Source organism: Ambystoma mexicanum, chromosome 5q (assembly GCF_040938575.1).
Source record: "Ambystoma mexicanum isolate Mex_15411 chromosome 5q, UKY_AmexF1_1, whole genome shotgun sequence".
In the NCBI taxonomy this organism is placed as follows: Eukaryota; Metazoa; Chordata; class Amphibia; order Caudata; family Ambystomatidae; genus Ambystoma; species Ambystoma mexicanum.
In genome coordinates this window covers 1,303,889,087-1,303,908,903 of record NC_090933.1, presented here as the reverse complement: position 1 = coordinate 1,303,908,903, position 19,817 = coordinate 1,303,889,087, and the positions used below count along the sequence as shown (strand labels likewise).

At 49.4% G+C, this 19,817-nt stretch overlaps 1 protein-coding gene across 3 annotated transcripts in view; it reads right to left on the bottom strand.

The window, feature by feature from the left end:
- The window catches only part of HSF1 (heat shock transcription factor 1), a 1,218,386-nt gene that overhangs the window by 890,062 nt on the left and 308,507 nt on the right, over window positions 1-19,817 (bottom strand). For all 3 annotated transcript variants that reach the window (XM_069621903.1, XM_069621901.1, XM_069621902.1), the window contains one exon: window positions 9,593-9,717. In XM_069621903.1, the coding sequence (XP_069478004.1) occupies window positions 9,593-9,717 (125 nt within the window). The remainder of the gene's footprint in view (window positions 1-9,592; window positions 9,718-19,817) is intronic.

Genomic DNA, 19,817 nt, shown 5'->3' with positions numbered 1-19,817 from the left:
TGGATCCAGCGAGAGTCCAGGAACTCCTATAACGGGCGCATCCGAAGCCTGCACAGGCGGATGAGATAAATGCAAGAAGACATCATCCCGAGGAGGGATTTGATGGACCTCACCCTGGCCGCGTCCGCAACCAGCATCCGCTGCACCTTGCCCAACATGGCCCTCGTCCTTTACTCCGACGGAGAGGCCAGAAGCTCCACTGTGTCGAGTTTCGCTCCCAGAAATGGTGCACCTTGCGCGAGCACCAGGTGGGACTTGGCGTAGTTTATGGAGAATCGCAGGTCCGTGAGTAGTTGGACGGTCCTCGCCGTGTGCTCCGCGCGAGCTCCCTTGTCTTTGCTCGGATGAGCCAGTCGTCCAGGTATGGGTAGACGTGGATCCCCTCCAGGCGCAGCCGCGCCGCCACTGGTGCAAGGCACTTGGTGAACACCCTGGGTGCCGACCTCAATCCGAAGGGAAGGGCTCTGAACTGGTAGTGACGCCCTTGGACCACGAATCTGAGAAACTTTCGGTGTCCCTTTAGGATGGGGATATGGAAGTAAGCATCCTCCAAATCCAACAACGACAGGAAATCGCCCTCCTCCAGCTGACCCAGGACACGTGCTGGAGGGTGACCATCCGGAACTTCTGTGCCTTGATGAATTTGTTCCGTCGTAGGTCCAGGATGGGACGCCATCCTCCTGTCTTCTTCACGAGGAAGTATCTGGAGTAAACTCTGGAGCCCCTAAGCCTCTTTGGGACGAGCTCGATGGCGCCTTTGAGCATTGCCTTTACCTCCAAGAGAAGTTGAGGGACGTGATGTTCCTTCCTGGCCACGGGGGGGACGCGCAGGCACTTCTTTAGAAACTCAAGCGCGTGACCCTGGGCCAGGGCGCCCAGCACCCAACGGTCGGTGGAGATGGACTCCCACACGCTGACGAAGTTCGCCAGCCGGCCTCCCACCGGGATGCTTCGGTGGGGGCCCGACCCCATGGCCGGTTCAGTCCTGCATCGAAGAGGCTTTGCCGCCTTGTCCTCCCTAGCGACGACGGCCGGGTCCGCCCGACTTGCCTCATCCCCTGTAGGCTTCCTGTGATGACGAACGGGCCGCTTGATGGTAGGTGGAATATCCGCCGCCGGAACCTTTGGAGGCACCCTGCTTGCCTCCGGTGCTCCGAAAGAGCCCGGGCGGTCTCCGTGTCCGTCTTGATGGCTTGCAGGGAATCGTCCACTGTTTTCCCAAACAGGTTGCTCCCGTCGAACGGCATGTCCAAAACTCTGGTCTGCACGTCCTGCCGGAAGTCCGTTGCCTTGAGCCATCCACGCTGTCTAAGGCACACGCCGTTGCCCAACTGGCGAAATCCAGTGTCAGCGATGTCCGTCGCTATCGTAATGGCGTGGTCCGACGCCACTTCTCCTTCCTGGAAGATCTCTAGGGTCTCCGCCCTCTTGTCGTCCGGTAGGAAGTCCAGCAGGGGGCGATCTTGTACCACAACTCCCTGTCGTAGCGGGCTACGATAGCCAAGGCGTTGGCAGCCTTAATCATCGTCGCTGCCGATGAGATGACTCTGCGTCCCATCGTGTCCAATTTCCTTCCCTCGCCGTCTGGGGGGGGGGGGAGCTTGACGTAGATGCCGAAGCCCCCCCCCCCCGCTTTCTTCCAGGCCGCCGCGGAGACGACCAAGTCCGTGGTCGGCTGTGCCCGAAGGCACAAGGGGGCCGCGTCCGGGACCCGGTACTACTTCTCATACCGATCCCTTCTCGTAGGCGTTGTGGATGGGTTCTTGAGGAGGGCGAGACCCTCATCCCAGATATCGTCCAGTAGAGGTACAGCGAGGAACGTCTTCCTCTTGGTCTCGCGCCGTTGATGAAGGAAACCTTCCTTCTTCTCTTCCGGGCAGAGCTGGAAAAGCTCGGATGCCCTGGCGATCATGGCATGAAACGATCCAATCTCGTCGGCCGGGGAAGCCCGGGGAGGAGGTGACGACGCAAGATCCTCGTCGTCTGTACCCGTCGCAGCCGTGTCTGTCCCCGTATCATCCCCACGGGTCGTGGACGAGGAGGAGGGCTGAGCAGGGCACGATGGTTGAAAAGGAGGTGGAGGATGAATCCTCCTTCTCTTAGGAGGAGGGCTCCCAGAAGGGCCTACCTCCGGGTCCCCCGTCGGGAGCGGTTCCTCCGTTGGTGGTAACGGCAATCTCGTCCTTATCTCCGAACATAAGGACTGTATAGCCAACAAAATGGCCGCCGAGTTGTCTTGCGGCACTGGTTGAGGGGATTCCGACGGGCGGTCAGGAGCCTCGTCGGCACCCTCGACATTCTCGTCGTCTCCTACGTCGGAGTCCCTACCGACGGGCTGGTCTTCTTCCACGCCAATGCCGTGGCTTAAGACTTCGATCAGCTCCTCTTCAGAGGTTGAGGCCGAATCCACGACGACCTCCTGCCCCCCCCTTTTTCTTCTCCGTCAGAGGTTTCACGGGGGTCCTGTTGATGGGCTTGAAAGAGGACTCCCTCCGCGGTGGCAGGGAGACTCTGGGCCCCGAGGTCGCCTCCACTGGTGTAGCCTCCACAGGCTGAGCCAGGACCGCCGCGACTTTCTCGATAGAGGCCTTGGCAGGGTGGATCAAGGCTTTCACCACCTTAGGTGCGCTCACCGCCTTCTCCTTGGGGGGAGGGTCACAGCCTCACTCCCCCTCCGATCGGGCCTTCGAGCTCAACCGGGGTCTCTCCAGGAGCTTCGCCGGGTGCTCTGCCTTCCTCTTACCCGAGCCAGAGCGTTGGCTCGTGGTTGATGGCGCCAGGGAGGATGCGCCCTGCCTGGCAACCGTAGAGCCCGACCGTTCGGCGCTCCCGGTGCAAGCGGACTCGCGGTGCTTGGCCTTCTGTTGGGCTGCCGTCACAGGGGCGCCCTCAAAGGTCTTAGAAGACCGCTCAGACTTCTTTTTCTCGCCTGACGGGCTCTTCCCTTCCAGCCAGTTGGCGAGACGCAGATGGCGGTCCTTCATGGTCCGCTCCTACATATTGCTGCAAAACGCACAGTCCTTCTCCACGTGCATCTTGTCCTCATGCAGGCAGTAGAGGCAAAGGGAGTGTTCGTCTTCCTTAAAGACATTCTGAAGCTGGCATCCAAGGCAGACCCTGAACAGCTTTCCGGGCGTCGAGCTTCCCTTCTCCTGGGCCATGTCCGAGATGGGCCTGAGAAACTTCTGGAGTCCTCCAAAAGCGTGGCTCGATGAAATCTTCACCCTTGAGGGGCGTAGAAGAATCCGACACGGGTCCCCGTTGATCGGATAAAGGAGCTTGAGGCTCTTTTGACTGAAAAAAAGAGAATTTTCCTATGAAAAAGCGCGAAAATGCACTAAAGCTCGAGAGCAATAGCACGAGGATCCCAACACTTGAACGTGCAGTAAAAATTTGAAGATGGCTGCCAGAGGCGGGGCTTAGGGAGATTGCAGTCATTGGCTGTGGTCAGTATGACGCAGAGATCAGTGATTGGTTACTACGAAAGACAGATCAGAAACGAAACTGATACTGATTTTTCTTTACCGAGGATTCCCAGCCTGACGACGGGGAATATTCATTAACATGTGAATCCATGCCAGACCCCATGCTGGAGAATCTGCATGATAATGTCTCAGTTAACAAATCTCAACCCCTCGGATGAAAATGCTTGATCACTGGGCAAGTTTTTTGTTATGCTACCCACACACTGTTAATGAACAGGCTTAATTCCATAGAAAGGACCTCAGCTACCAACTTTTCAGCCTGCTTTTGGCAGACGGACAGCATGATGGCTTCCAAGAAAGCAAATTTAGATTATTGGAGCCCAAGAAACACCAACCTTTGGCAAACAGAATTTTGATTCCCGCTGCCAGTCTCAAATGTGAAAATAAATTAGTTAGTGATGCAAAGGTACACCAAGAATCAGAGGTGACAAAAGGCACATTTTTTAAAAAAAATTCTGCTTATTGAAAAATATTTTCCACTTATCCCCTATGGGTAATAGGCTATCCTGGTCATCGTGGTGATGCTTTATAAACTAACCTGTTCCCCAGATTAAAATAGCAGTACGAAACTGTAGCCCAAATAAAAGTAATCTGTATGCTCTTTCTTTGTTACAAGCGGCTGGAAGCTTTGACATGGAGGTGGTTAACATAACCATTACCACCATAACATGGGTGTGCCTGAAAAAGGTGGCTGTTGAGTGCAGTGGTGGACAGTCCTCATTAGTACACCCAAAACACTACCTGTAATCTCAACCATGTGACGCTGGGGACCACCTATAACTATGTCCAAAGGGGAAGATCTTATGCTAATGGCAAACTACCTCCATCACAGCAGTGTTCAGTCTTCTCAAGTCACTCGAAATGTAATGTACTCGATCAAACCATACAAAGTCATGTTTAATAATCACATCTATTGTGGCACAAGGTGAAGTACAAAAATACACATAGCCAGTGACGGCTCAGTGCAATTGCTTAACAAATATGGCTAATGATGTCTTGACAGACGATTCAACTGCCATCTTAAACTCTGTGCAGCAATAAGACCGAGGAAACATCAGATTTACAGACACTTAAAAAGGCCAAAGTGCGTTTAGTCTGATTCAGAAATAAGACTTGTCTGAGGGAAAAGAAAGTTGCATGTTAAAAAGTTAAGCGAATGGTGCAACTGAGGTAAATGTAATTGGCAATTCAAGAGAAGCTTGTAAACGCTGCGCCGAGGAGCCAAAAACAGCAGCAAGAGGTACCACCCAATCTATAAAATGCCATTGGGCAAAATATGCCAACACTTAAGTAACCTCACACTCTGATGAAGCCTAACAATCCACAGGAGTGATGCTGCACAGAACAAAGAAAGGGTCTTGCACGAGACTAGCACGTGTCAGGCCAGCTTTTAATTTCAACTCTAAAGAGTGAAAGGTTCCAGTTATTAGCACGCATCTTGCTCTGTGGCTGAGTCCAAGCTCGCCATCCACAAAGCTTCAAACAAACGGAACTAATGGAAGTCCAAGCTGATGCCCCCCTCTTTCTCCGCTTTCTTTACCCCTGGGGTGTTCATGGCCGCAATCTGAAAGGAGTATTGTGATGAATCCTATGGACTCATCACTAATTCCCCGACAAGATTCTCTGCCATGTGGCCAGGGGACGGCAGTCACTACCCGATCCTGACCCTGGGGGTGGTATGAGGCACGATCACATGGGAGGAAACTGTTCTATGTCATTGTTTCTATTTTTGTAGGCTGCCTAACCAAAAGACTTTATTTTGACCGATTTTAGGCGCCCCACAAAATTCAAACTAATGCAATTGTTTCGCTGACTTACCCCCCCACCGCCTGTTCCCAGATTTACTCCAAAGCGCGTGTTTAACGCCCCTCACCCTCCGAACACCCCTCCCTATGCCTCTACCGCCTCCCTCACCTCCCAATACTACCCCCCCCCCCCACCAAAATGCCCGTCAGCCCCTGTGCGCACTCGTGTGCTTCGCAGAGGCTAACAGTTCGATTTAGGAAAACCGCTCTGTGCGGTCTTTCTAAATCGTTTTTTTTTCCCTCGCCTATTTTCAAAAAAGGTCTCTTAACCCAATTCCGGGGAGACGGCTGTCAGGGAAAGGTGGTGACCCCATCAGGAGAGACGTGGTATTCTTCACTTCATAATGAAGAAGACTTCATCATTACTGAATTTTTGTTGACTTTGTTACTTTACAATCCCTCATTGTAAAACCCCCAAAACTCTTCCTGCAAAACAATCTGAACAGAAAACCACTTAAACCTCATACACATTTAACATCTGTCTGATATTTTAGTTTTAAACAAAAATCTAAAGCAAAGCAACTTTGTCAGACCTAAAAATCCTATGGACTCCCATAACGCATCAAGGACTGAGACGAGGAAGAAGGAGTTCATGTCAATTAAAGGAAACACCAAGCTGAACGTGCAGGCTAGTTCATTGGAAATCATCTGGGCAGGACATTTAAAAATGGTGTACACCTTCATTTGCAAAGTGAAGGTGGAGAAGAGAGATGCAAAGGGGGCAAAGCGGGAAGCAAAACCGAAGGCAGAAGCACAGAAATGGGCGTTGCTGAGGGAGGCAGGCACACCAAGCAACCACTTGTGAGTAACTTACCGGAGGGAGACGAGAGCGGGAGAAGCACAGCAGATGTCATGGAAGGACCGCTGAAAAGCCAGCAGCAACGCCGTTGGGAAGGTGGTCTTGTCAAACAGCAGTTGTACCAGCAAATTAATGCAGAGCCGGGAGAAAAGAAAGAGGGTCTGCAAAGCAGGAGAAGCATTCCCAGAGTGCAAACACAATGCAGCAACGTGCCACAGGCCACAAATGCCATCAGACCCTGGTGAGTCTGCCCATAGGTGTTGGGGACAGCAGGAGGTGCTGACAGGCATATGAACAATTTAAAACTTATTTTGAATACAGACCAAGTAAAATAGAAACACATTTACACAAATCCTCATAAGAGAAGTCAATATGGGGCAAGCTGGAGTAAATATCACAAGCAGATTCACATTAATGAAGAAGTTGACAGAGCTTTAACAAGTCTCCATATATGAGATGTCAATATGGGGGAAGTTGGAGCAAGTAGTACCTAAAGCCAATGAAGTGTTCGGTCTAACTCTTTAAAATCTGCAACGAGCTGGCAAATCCTGCTGCAGTCTCTACCTCTCCTGTCCCCTCCCAGGCCCTCTGCACGGCACTGGCTTACCATTTCATCTCAAAAACCCAGGACATCCTGTCCCCTCTCTTCCTCTTCCCTCTACTCCCTGCTCTTCCTCCGACCCCTCTTCGGCCACCTCTCCTCCCTCCTTCTCTGCCTTTCCCCTGTTCTCCTCAGACAAGGTTTCTAGACAAGTCCGATCTATGAAAGTCTTGTCAAAACAGGTTCACCCCCTGTTCCTCCAAAACCATCAAGGACCACATTGACACCCTGGCTCCAGCTCTGGCTGACTTCTGCAACCACTCCTTCGCCACAAGAATCTTCCCCCTAAACCCTGAAGCACTCTTGTGCATGCTCTTTTCTTAAGAAACCCACAGCCGAGACTATTCCTGCCCGGCTAACTATCGTCCAATCTCCATCACTCCTTTCCTGGGCAAACTCATGGAAAAGCTGCCCATCTCCCAGTTTAATCTTCACTCTGAATCTGTTGGTTGTCTCCATGACCATCAGTCTGGCTTCAGAACTGCCAGAAGCACGGAAACTGCTCTCCTTAACATCTGTGAAGACCTGCTCCCTAACCTCGATTCCAACACCCCGTGCCCTCATCTTACTTTCTCTCTCTTCTGCCATTGACATGGTCAACCATGCCATCCTGCTCAACTGTCTCCGTGATAACCTGGGTATCACTGATCAGGCCCTGATCGACCCTCCCAGGTCAAACTTGGGTCCTTCCTCTCCTCCATCTCTACCTGTGGTGTTCCGCAGGGATCTAACCCCTCTCCTTGGCTGTTCAACCAATACCTGGCACTTCTTGCCAACCGCATTGCCGCTCTCTGCCCCAACTTTCAGTGCTATGCGGATGACACTCAGCTCACTTTCAGGCTCCCTCCAGCCACCTCTTCACCTCTCATCTCAGACTGCATGTCCGCCATCCAGGAGTGGTGTGCTGCCAATGAAATCACCCGCTCACTCCTTTCCTGCTACTCTCTGGTCGGCCTCCCTTTGCCCTCTTCCTGCTCCCACCTGCTCCAACCTGTGAGGCTAAAAACCTTGGGGTCATCTTCCACTCCACACTTTCCTTCTCTCTTCACATCTCTGACGTCTCTAAGAAGTCACACTACCAGCTGCACCTCCTCAGAGGTATTCTTCCTTTCATCTCCTTCCCCCAGAATCTCACTGTCTCCAGAGCTCTGGTTCTCTCTAGGCTGGACTACTGCAACAGCCCCTTTCTAAATCTGCCTGCCTCCACTCTCTGCGCTCTGCAACTCATCCAAAATAGGACTGCAGGACTTGTCCTTGGCCTAAAGCCCAAGGATCGTATCGCTCCAGGACTGAAATCTCTGCACTGGCTCCCAGTGGCGGCGAGGATTAAGTTCAAAACCCTCTGCATTGTCCACAAGGCCTTCTGGGACCTGGGACCTCAATACCGTCAACTCTCTCTTCTTAAATATCTTCCTTCAAGGTCTTCGCTCATCCGCCTCCAACTCCCTCAGTGTTGGTCGCTTCTCCAAGCAGCGAGTTGGTGGTAGATCCCTCTCTTCTGCTGGGGCCTCCCTGCCTCTCTGAAACTTGAGGAGAACCATCTTCAGTTCCGGAAGCACCTCAAGACCTTCCTCTTTGCTTCTGCTTTCTCCTCTCCCCTGCTGATGATCTGGCTGAATCTAAAACTGCACTGGTTACCTGGCTCCCCTCTGATCTTGGGCCCAGGCCCCCCCCACCATTTGCACACCTGCACTGCCCTCCTGGCAACCCTTGCACTCAGGGGCTGTTTCCGTAGCTCTACAGCCTCCACTAGCACTTGACACTTGATGTCTGCACTTGCCACCAGCTGGCCGCACTTTTATTTATTGTCTTCATTTATTTTACTGTTATCCGATGTACTGCACTGCCTCCCCCCTTCTCCCTGCACTTACACAACCTCAATGTCACCTGGCCTACTAGGATCGTTGTCTCTCTTCCCTCCGTTTCCCCTACTTTGCCTCGTCGTGCCTTGAAACACTTGTGTATAGGCGCGTTATAAAGGCCATATCATATATACGGTGAAGTAATACAACCGAGGTATACTAAAGAGAATGTCGTAAGAAGTCCTGGTGAAAGAAGCACATCGAGCCTTTAGGAGAAAGATACCTGGCAGAAGAGTATAGCAGGGGGTCTAAAGAAGCTACTGAAGGATTCCTGGCAGGGGAGTATACCAGGAGATCATCCTTAAGAAGTTGTGTAGAGACTTTTGCCACCCTTAAAAAGTTGTTTAAGAGACACTTTTGCTATTCTTCAAAGATTGTTTGAAAAAGACACGTTTTGCCATTCTTAAAGTGGTGTGTGAAAGACTTCTGCTATGCTTAAGGAACCATTGTTTGAAAAGGAAATGTTAGCTATCCAACCGAGATTAGTCCAAGGGTAAGGGAACTACTCCCTGGATCCAAAGATTGTTTTGTTGGATTTTCATATTTGGCTTTGGACACTTGTTACTGAATCTAAAACAGACATTTACCTTACGTTGGGGTTGTTCATTTCTAGAGTGAGGGGCAGTTTTCTAGGCAGGGAAACTCTTTAGGATAGTGACAGAAAGGCCTTTATGCCACCCCTTTATTTTAATTAAGATGTCTTTTGTTGAAAAGATTCCAAGTTTGTGTCTGCCTCTCATTTCTGACCCCCTCATAGTATACAGTTTCTCACAACAATTAATTTAGCCCTTCGGGTCCAGCCACAAAATATGGTGATTCATTTCAGTCTGAATCGATCCTACCCAGCATATGAACAGTTTCAGGTGTCCATATAAGCTGTGCACCCTTCAAAGGATGCACACTGGTTGCTGGGTCTGGTTCTACCTTCATGTTATCCAACCGTCCATGGCATAACGTTCAGAGATCATGTCCCTTCCACAGTACTTATAGCATTTCATGGCACTGAGCTCGGAGCACAAGCTTTCCCCTCGTATACATACTGTTTCATGGCGGAGAGTTTGGAGTCCATGCTCTCCTGCTTGCCTTTCATGATCTGCATGTCAGTCAGTAGCTTGGAAACATTATCTTGTCGACCTTTCCCATCATCACTCTTCACAGCAGACACCTGACGATACAAGACAGAAATGTTAGTCATACTAATGTAAATATAAGTATACAACTGTTAATGTATAGCACCCCGTAGCCTTGTGAAGTCTGCATCCATGTTTCACTTAAAGAATGGATGCATCATCTATCGCGTTCCAAACATCTATATTTCCCCATCTAAATCACAAGGTAAATTGAGTATCCATTCAGTAAAGACAGACCAGAAAAGTAAAAGACAAACATGAAGGTACAGGTGGAATCCCTCTACATCAATTATTATCAGTACACTGTACAGAAGAATATTGCTAAACTAATCAAGTCAACATGATTAATAAAGAGCAAGCAGAGAATTGGACAACAAAAAGATGGACTGCAGAAAACTAATGTACTACATCGGAGGACAAAAAAAAAAAAGACATCTGATGCATCAGAGTATGCCAAGACATGTCAAAATCACACAATCGATTTCTAGATTTTCTGATCAATGAGGTAACCAAACATAGGGAAATGCACAGGTTATTGGTGTGTGGTAAAAGTCCCTGTCCCGCCCCGTCCGCCCCCTCTAACCCCCCCAAGCAATGCCCTAGAGTGCAGGAACTGTTGATTAGTCACAATTGTGAGTGTTGTAGACCAGAACATGTAACACAAGGCTTGAACCAGAGACCTTCAGGAAAGTAGCAGAAAATGGTTATGTGGTGTTCCGATCCTTGTGTCTGTGGATGCGCAGGGGAGGACTGATGTCAAATGGTTTGTACCACTTCCAATGCCAATAATGACAAAGTGCAGTGATTGAATACTCCAACAATGACCGTTCTGGATCAACTGAAGCCTAGTGTAAGTTTGGAAGATTTTTCCAAAGCCCTCCGGTCAGAGGCATAAAACCATGCAACTGAAAGGCAAGACAAGGTGCGCAACCAAAAGAAAAACCAAACTCACCATAGTAGTCTTCACTCCAGGGAGGAGGAAGGCTGGTAGTAGGTAGGGTACAGTTATTGTCAAACGTTACCACGTTACCCCTAGAGAACCTATTGGTGCATTGATAAATATGACAAACATTACTTACCCAGTAATTGCCTTTCTGATGCTTATAACTGCTTGCAAACAGAAGCTTTGCATAGGCCACCATCTAGTGGTTGATGCTGTGTTTCTTGTTTTTTACCCAATTCCAAAAGGGGGTGTTGCCGGGGGAATTCATGTACAATTTCCCAACTCTACATATACAAGTACCCATGATCCTTCACAAGTCAAGATCCGCACATTGCTTTTCTTCACAGAGGTTAGTACATCTATTTTTTTTAATCCCAGGTTCTATTTTTTAATACCAGACCTGTGACCTATGCTCTAAAGATCTGGCGGGAGTGTATTTAGTGAGAGCCAGGTGTAGATAGCGTGGGCCCGGCCCCAGACAGACTTATGAATGATGTAGAGGGTTTTGAAATTAATCATTGCAGCAACCGGGAGTTAGTGGAATGTTTTTAGGGATGGAGGGATGCCGTCCCTGGGCTTGAAGTCAAGGATAGGTCTTGCAGCCTTATTCTGGATTAGCTGGGGTAGGGGGGTGTAGAGTGGAAGAGGGTAGGATAAGGAAGAGGCTATTGCAGTAGTCATGCCTATAGAGTACCAGAGATCTGGAGACATTTATCTTCTGGGGGAAAGTGAAGAAGGGAAGGATTCCTTTGAGGAGGTGGAGTTGAAAGCGGGCCTTCTTGGCAAGGTCCTGGATATGAGGGAGGAAGGAAAGAAAGAGGAGTCGAAGATGACTCCAAGGTTTTTGGCTTCAGATGAAGGAGAGGGTACATGAAGGCTTGTACTTCGATGACCCGATTGAAATTTTGACAGCTATTTTGGAGGGCATCTAGGATGTGTTCTTAAAATCACTTTGTATGTGTATAGATGGTTCTGACCCAGATATCGCTGCAATTTTTGTTTAATGTATTTATTTATTTAAATTTATATAGCGCGAAAACAGCCCGTGGGCATCAAGGCGCTGTTAAAAGTTTAGTTACAGGAGGCATTCCAGATGGCATTAGGAACTAAGACATGTTACAATACATACATACAGTATACAATACAGTCCGGCAATGGTAGGCATTGAATATAGGCAATAATGGTTCCGTATAGGGGAAGAGTGGTGTTTTTACTGTTTTATGGAAGGCCATGTGCGAGTCTACTGCTCTTAGGGAAGGTGGGAGCGCGTTCCAGTGCGTGGCTGCCAGATGGGGAAACTCGCTCCTCCGGCTCTGACTTGACTAATTTTAGGCACATGGAGTTCTGGTGGATGCGGACAGGTGTATTCTTCGAGACCGGTATGGAGGGGAAGCTAGGTGGACACATTTGTGGGTGAGGGGCAGGGTCTTAAAAATGACGCGTTCTCCGACAGGCAGCCATCAGAAGGACAAGTGAGCTACAGGCATTAGGGAAACCAACTTTGTGCGCAAGCTCCTTAAGAGAAGCATTAGTTCAAAAGGGGGACCCATACATTTAGATAGCACAATGTTCAAATCAAATAAGAGATTGGTGGTGCATGTGCCAACAGTGGACATGACATGGAGCCAGCAGTGGATAGGACATGCATTACTCACCGTAATAGCATTTCTAATGATTGTATCGGCTTAGATTCACAGGCTGTGCATATGGTCCGACATCCAGTGGTAACCGCAGAGTATTGCATCTGGTCTTTCGGGGACCGAAAGGGGACGTCGGCATAGGCGTGTCTGTAACACTATCCCTATCGTGACGTGTAGTGGACCCAAAATCCCTCACGCACCTTTGTCCCTCAGATTGTATTTTTTCTGCCATGAGGGAGCCCCAGGCTATTGTGAGTGAGTACATGAAGAGAGACAGTAGTAAGACATCTATTTTCCTTCCACCCCGAGCGGGGAGGCAGGGAGGGCGCATGTGAATCTAAGCAGAAACAATAATCAAAAAGGCTATTACGTGAGTAATGCATGTCTTCTGATGCTTATTAATCTGCTTAGTATCACATGCTGTGCATAGACTAGCGAGCAGTACCCGTAGTTGGGTTATGAGAAGGAACAGTAGAGAAATGATATCCCAATACTGCTTGTCCCACCCGAGAGTCAGATCTATAATGAGTGTCTAGGCAATAGTGTTTTGTAAAGGTGTGTACAGAACTCCAGGTTGCCACTTTGCAAAGGGACTTGAGGGGAACATTTGCAATGAATGCTATGGAAGGCCCAGTGCCCAGAGTAGAGTGTGCTCTAGGCTTGAAGGGCAGTTCTCTCTTAGCAAGAGTGTGACGCATTTGATAATGCACCTTGAGATAGCTGATTTAGAGACAGGATCCCCTTCTCTGCCAACTGGTTTGTTTTCCTCAGTGGTTTCGTTCTTTCCAGGTAGAACATGACTGCCCTGCGCACATCTAGTGTGTGTAGGTTTCTTTCAGAAAAGGCTAGCGCAATTCTGGAAAAAGGTGGGTAGTTTGATCGATTGGTTCACATGGAACTTCGAGAAAAATGTAGGTGAAAATCTGGGATGAGTGCGCAGAACCACCTTATCCCTGTGGCCTGCAACAAAAGGGTCTAGAACAGAAAGGGCCTGTAGTTCGCCAACCCTTCTAATAGAAGTGATAACCACCAGGAAGGCCGTCTTGTAAGTAAGGTCCTTTAGGCTTGCTTTATGCATTGGCTCAAAGGGAGATCCCATGAGTCTGGTTAAAACCACATTTAGATCGCATCCAGGAGCTGGGTGAGAAATGGGGGGATGGATTCTCTTAACCCCTTCCATAAAGGCTTTAATAACCGGTATTTTCCACCATTATACTTTCTGTTGGGACGTGGCTTAGGCTGAGAGAGAAGCCAGATTAACCTTTAGGGAATTGAAGACCAGTCCCGAGTCTAACAAATGGGTTAGGTACAGCACAATATGTGTGGGTGAGCAATCGATGGGACCAAATGACAAAGCGTTTCCATTTACTGCAATAGCGCGTATTAGGATTTCTAGCTTGCCCCCCCCCCAGAGTACGTCCATGCACCTCTGAGGGAGCTGTAGGTGTACAAACTCTATGACCTCAGGAGCCAGGCTGCCAAGTTCATAGTTTGTGGGCATGGGTGTAGGGTCCCCCCCCCCCCCCGTCTTGAGACAACATGTTGTACGGGCAGGGTAGTTTTGCTGGTGGGGAGAGGGACATTTCCATTAGATGAGAGAACCAGGGTTGGCAGGCCCACATGGGGGCCACCAGTATCTTGGTAACTGGTTCCTGGTGCATCTTGTGCACTATCTTGTTGAGAAGGGGAGTCGGGGCGCCGTATTTCGAAGCGTAGACAAATATCCCTGACCATGCTATCCAGAGTCCGTTCCCCTTGGAGTGGTTCTGGGGATACCTGGAGGCGTAGACTTGGCATTGGGCGTTCTCCTGAGTAGTGAACAGATCTATCTCTGGGAAGCCCCAGTCTGCGAAGACGTTGACAATGTCCTCATGTAGACGCCATTCATATTCTAAAGGCAGTGGGAAGTCTCTGCTGAGCACGACTACCAGAAGGTTGAGTTCCCCTGGAACGTGTTGGGACAACAGAAGCATCTTGTGTTTGAGTGCCCACATCCAAATGCTTTGGGACAGCTTGGATAGCCCTGGAGAGTGTGTGCCCCCTTGTTTGTTTAGGTAATACATGGCTGTGGTGCTGTCTGTCAGGACCAGAACTGTCTTACCTTGTAGTGGAGTCTGAAAGGCTTTTAGTGCCTTGAACACTGCTAATGGCTCTAACAGATGTATATGGTTGGATGCTAATTGTGGGGAGCACACTCCATGCGCTTTCTGCTGAAGTAGGTGAGCCCCTCCACCCTGTGAGAGATGCGTCTGTCGTGAGAGTGGCTTCCACTACTGGGGTTGTGAAGGTCTTCCCCTTCAAGAGGTTTTCCCTCGACCACCACTGCAGAGAGAGAACAAGGGCTGGCGAGACAACTACCAGATTTTCCCATTGTCCCCTGGCCTGACACCGCTGGCTGTTGAGCCACTCTTGCATGGGACGCATGAGCAGCTGCGCGTGGAACTGAAATGCATGATGCCATCATATCTAGCAAGCGCATAGCCTTGTGTACCGTCACTTCCGGACAGGCTACATATTGAGGGATCTTAGAAAGCATGTTCTGAACCCTCTCGTTTGAAGGGAAGACAAGACACTCCTTTGTCTGAATCAAAGCACCTAGGAATTGTTTGGCTTGACTGGGGTCTAAGCTGGATTTCTTCTCGTTGATGCAGAATCTTAGACTGAATAGAAGGTCTATTGTCTTCTGTGTATTCTTTAGGCATGCCTCATAAGAGTCCCCTGTTATGAGCCAGTCGTCGAGGTAAGGGTAGACAGAGACGGATAGTCCGCGCAGGTGTGCTGCTGCCTCTGCCAGGACTTTCGTAAACACCCTAGGCGCGGAGGCAATGCCGAAGTGGAGTACTTTGAACTGATAGTGCTTGTCCTCCATCATGCGAATTCCACACAGTATCCATGGGCAACCGTCTTTAGAACCCATTGGTCTGATTTTATCCCCTCCCATGCCGAAAGGAACGATGTTAGACGTCCCCCGACCGGGGTGACATGGGAGGGGACCTGGATCCATAGGTCATTTGACTGGAGGTTCAAGTACCCCAGGAGTTGGGGCCTCTGCCCTTCCCGTGTTGCTGACCCCAAGGTGGACAGTTGGCGGGGGTGCTGGATGCTTGGTTTGCGTTCCAGTTGTTTCCCGTGTTGTAGAGGTTTTGGGTCGGAACAGAGCTGGCCTGGAAAGGACCGGCGGGAACCACTTCCCATCTGGGGGGAGAGTTTGTGTGATCTGTTGCAGCGATTTAAGAGTCTCATGCTCTTTTTTGGCAGTCTCCCAAGCCTCGTCGACCGCTTTACCGAAGAGATTTGATAGGTTTTTTATGAGACCAGCTTGTGTTTACAGCTTGAAGCCAGAGTGAGCCACGCGTGACGTTTAAGCAGAGTGCCCTGCGCCACGGATCTTCCTGCCTTCTCCGCAGTATCTAGAGTGTTCTTTAAAAAATTCCGATTGACTTGCCTTCCTTCAGCCACGATGGCGAGTAATTTGGATTTTGTGGGTTCAGGCACCTCCTGGAGACCTTGTATAAGTTTCCATTGCGCATCAGCGTAACTGGCAAGCAACGTGGTGCTATTTGCAATGCGCGTGGTAAAGGCAGCTGCCGTGGTAATACGCTTACCCAAGGCATATAACCTTTTAGATTCCTCATCTGGAGGTGCTTCTCCCATTGCAAGGGGTACTCCCGCCCGTTTCCGGGTGGTGGTGACCACTAGGGAATCGGGGGTGGCGTGGCCTTTCATATATTGAGGATCCGTAGGCGATGGCCGAAATAATTTCTCCACCCTTGGATTGACTGCCCTGTTCTAGGCTGGTGTGACAAGAGAAGGAGCCATTGTCCTTTTAATGGAATTAAGGAGAGGTATGGCTTGACTGGAGGGTTTTTTTTCTGAAAGTCCTCAACGAAATCTTGTTCAGGTATGGCTTCTTGGGTGGCGATCTGAAAGTGATCTGCTGCCTTCCTTAAGATTGCATTAAAGGCCATCTGCTCGTCTACTGGTGGCACTTGGCGGGCCGGGGTGGAAGGAGGGGAGTCCACACATAGGACATCTGTGTACTGATTGTGAGTAGGGCTTGTCCATGGCTCCATATCAACTTGATGAGTGTCCTCCCAGTTGTCCGTGGCATCCGCCTGGTCATCTGCAGGATAGTCTTGTAGTAAGGTATTATCTTTTCCCTCATCATAGATATCTTGTTATGTGTCCATTTGAATTTCATCCTCAGGGCGTAGAAATGAAATGGTCCGGAGAGGATTCTAGATTTCCAGGAGATCCTAGGGTTGACATAGCAAGAGGATCCTCACAAGGTCTCTTGGGTGTAGGGTGCTCTGAGAGTGACAATCCTTTCCTGGAGGTCCATGCACCCTTCACATTTTTCCCTGGTCCATTTAGATGAACTAGAAGGGTGTAAAAAGGTGGAAAATCTTAATTTTCTTGCCTTTGGCACCGGAATTTGTTAGCAATAGCACTAGATCAAGGCTCCTGACTATCCTCATAGTCTTTGCAAGCATCGGGGTGCTGTGGCGCGTCTTCAGACGTGTCCGCGTTATGCTCCTTACATTTTGACGTTTCCTTGGGCATCAACCCCACTGCCGAAGTGATCCTCGCGATACTTTCGGCGATGTCTGGCGAATCAGGGCGTGCCGTAGGCCTAGCGGTAGAAGGGGGCCTAGCGGGAGATTTTTCACCTACCGATCGACTAGTAGGTCTAGTGGTAGCTTTTTGTCCCACCGGGGCCTTAGGTGGCGTCGGATGAGCGCGCTTCGCCGGCCAAATGAGATTTTGTAGTAGCGCCCTTCATTTTCGAAGGCCCAGTCGCAACACGCTGCCCTGCGGATGCGGGGAAGGTTGTGGATCTGCAAGATGAGAGGAAACCGTCAAAAGTTTCGGCAGCCCTGTTGGCGCTTTCACCAGTTTCGACAAATCTGTTGAAATTGGGGGAGGGGTTGTGCGTTTAGTGAGGGTTTTATGTATGCCCCTGTCGCTGGGTGTGGTCCCTGTAGCGTGACTTGCATCAGGCCTGGAAGGGTCGGGGATGGGCGTGGCGAACCTAGGATGGTCTGTCGTTAAGGTCAATAGCATCCGATACAGATGCTTGGTCATCACTGGTGCCCCGTCACTATCAGCAGGTGTGGCGGTGAGGGAATGAGATCCAGCACGTGACATGCCGTAGGCAGCCCACCGCTTAACGCAGCGCTCCTTAAGAGTTTTGGATCAAAGGAGCCTACAAGCCGCGCACCGTGCTTCATCGTGGTCAAGGGGCAGACAATTATTGCACTTCTCGTGCTCGTCCTTCAAGGGGTATCCGACCCTGCAAGAGGGGCAAAACCTAAAAGGTGTCCTTTCCATAGTGAAAGGTAATGAAAAAGATGGCCAGGCCTAGAGGGTAAAAGAGGAGAGACATAGCGAAAAGTTATGACCACCCCGACTCCACTCTCCATATTGTGTAGGCTGGCCAGAGGGCCCGGCCACGTGGATGCTCTGCCGCCAGATCTTAGGCGTCGAGGTCCACGGCCGTCGAAAGTTCCCACAGTCTTCGTCGTAGTATCTTGAATCACCGCCATAGTGACTTTAAGGAAATAACCGACAAAGTCGGTAAACAAGGATAAACAAGGATAAACAATGTCTCTTATGAAGAGCTCCGCAATGGGGCGACCAGTTATCTGGGCAGAAAAAAACAATCTGAGGGATCTCTGTGCGTGAGGGATTTTGGGTACACTATACGTCACGATAGGGATAGTGTTACAGACACGCCTATGCAGACGTCCCCTTACGGTCCCCGAAAGACGAGATGCAATACTCTGCGGTTACTACTGGATGTCAGATCGTTTGCACAGCATATGATTCTAAGCAGATTAACAAGCATCAGAAATATGTTTTACCATTTCATTAAGCTTTGACAACTGATACCTTCCACCAAGATAGCTTGTATTGTGACATGCATGCTGATAATGCACCTTTCGGCCAGACTGGAGTCATGCAAACACAGCATGTAACCATGTTGGTGAGCAGTTAATGGGACCCGATTAGAGCAGATGGCAAATCTCTTCCATTTATTAAAGCAACGTCTGGTGTTGGATTCTCTTGTCTCCTTCAACATTTCAATACATTGTGTTAGCAGTTGCACATGTCCAAATTGTATGACCTCAGGAACCAAGCTACCAAGTTGGTTGTCTGAGGTATCGGGTGTAAATTCTGCTACTGCCATTGGTCAGAAGGTAATATGCAATTGGAAGCTTCATTGGTGGACACGGGTGTGTTCAGCAGGTATCTCGGCCACATCGCACAATGAGTATGATTGTTAGACATTACTGGCCTAATTCATGCACTTCCTTGCACTGCTGTGGTGCCAGGGGAAAACCCTATGCAAATATCCCTGATCAACTTGTCCCCAACACATTGCCTAGAAACCCCAGTTATGGTTGCTTGGCTGTGAACCTTGGGCACTTGCAGGCTCTGTTGCATAAATAGGTCGACTGTTGGATGACCCTGCTGTGCAAAAGTCTAAGTATTTGCATTGATTTCCCACTTCTGTTCCTGCACCAGGACTCTTCTGAAGCGGTCCTTTAGCTGTTGTGTTACTCTGGAGCATGTTATGCTTGGATGTGAATGTTACTTCTGAGACACCACTACCAGACGTTCTGTGTGAGCCGGGACAACACTATCGATTGTGTTATGCTCCATTTGTTCGTATAAAAACATGGCTGCAGAGTGGTTTGTTTATATGAGAATGCCTCCCTCCACCCCCAACCTCATCAAGACCTTTTGAAAAGAGTACATCTCTATCTTGACAGTTAGAAGCTCCAACAAATTTGTTTAGTTTGACTTGCTGTGCTGACCACTTTGCCTGGGTAGTGAGGTGTTGACATAGCTCCACCAGATGGCCATGGATGCACATTTGTTGTGATGGTTATGAGGTGTTTCCCTGCCTCAACTAAAGACAAAAAAGGATCTGGCAGAATGTAACTTTAAAATGAAGTGTCCACCATCCTATGTTAAAATCACTAATTCTATCCCTCACTTCGAAATAAAGTAGATTAGGCTAAACTACTTGTTGACCAGGAGAATGGCTCCCTTCTACTGGGTTTCTGATCACAGTTCACTTTGAGAATTTCAAAAGTTCTCACCAGGGGGAAGGACTCCCTTCCCCTGGTTCACGTATTGTATTCTTAACATCGCAAAGTTCAAACAATGTTCACTGGGGGTTATGGAGGAGGGGTGGGAGTCTTCAAACAAAACTGGGAATGAATCCCTTCCCCTAGCTGGAAACTTGTTCTTACTTCTGTCACTTGATGTCCGGATGATGACTCGCTCCACTTGATGCTTCTCACTGCAATGTGCCAGTCACACTAGACCCAGGGGGAATGACTCCCTTCCCCGGGACACTCCATCGTCTCCTCTGTTCAATACCATATAAAGCTGTTGGGTCCCAGACCTAGGTTGTTCTTTGGCTCTGCAGAACAGGTTCACTATCCTGCCAAGTACTGCTACAAGGATGATTGCTCATATTATTCTCTTGGTTAGGGTTACTGAACCTGGTCTTAGTCTTGGGTATGGGTCCTTGACCCTT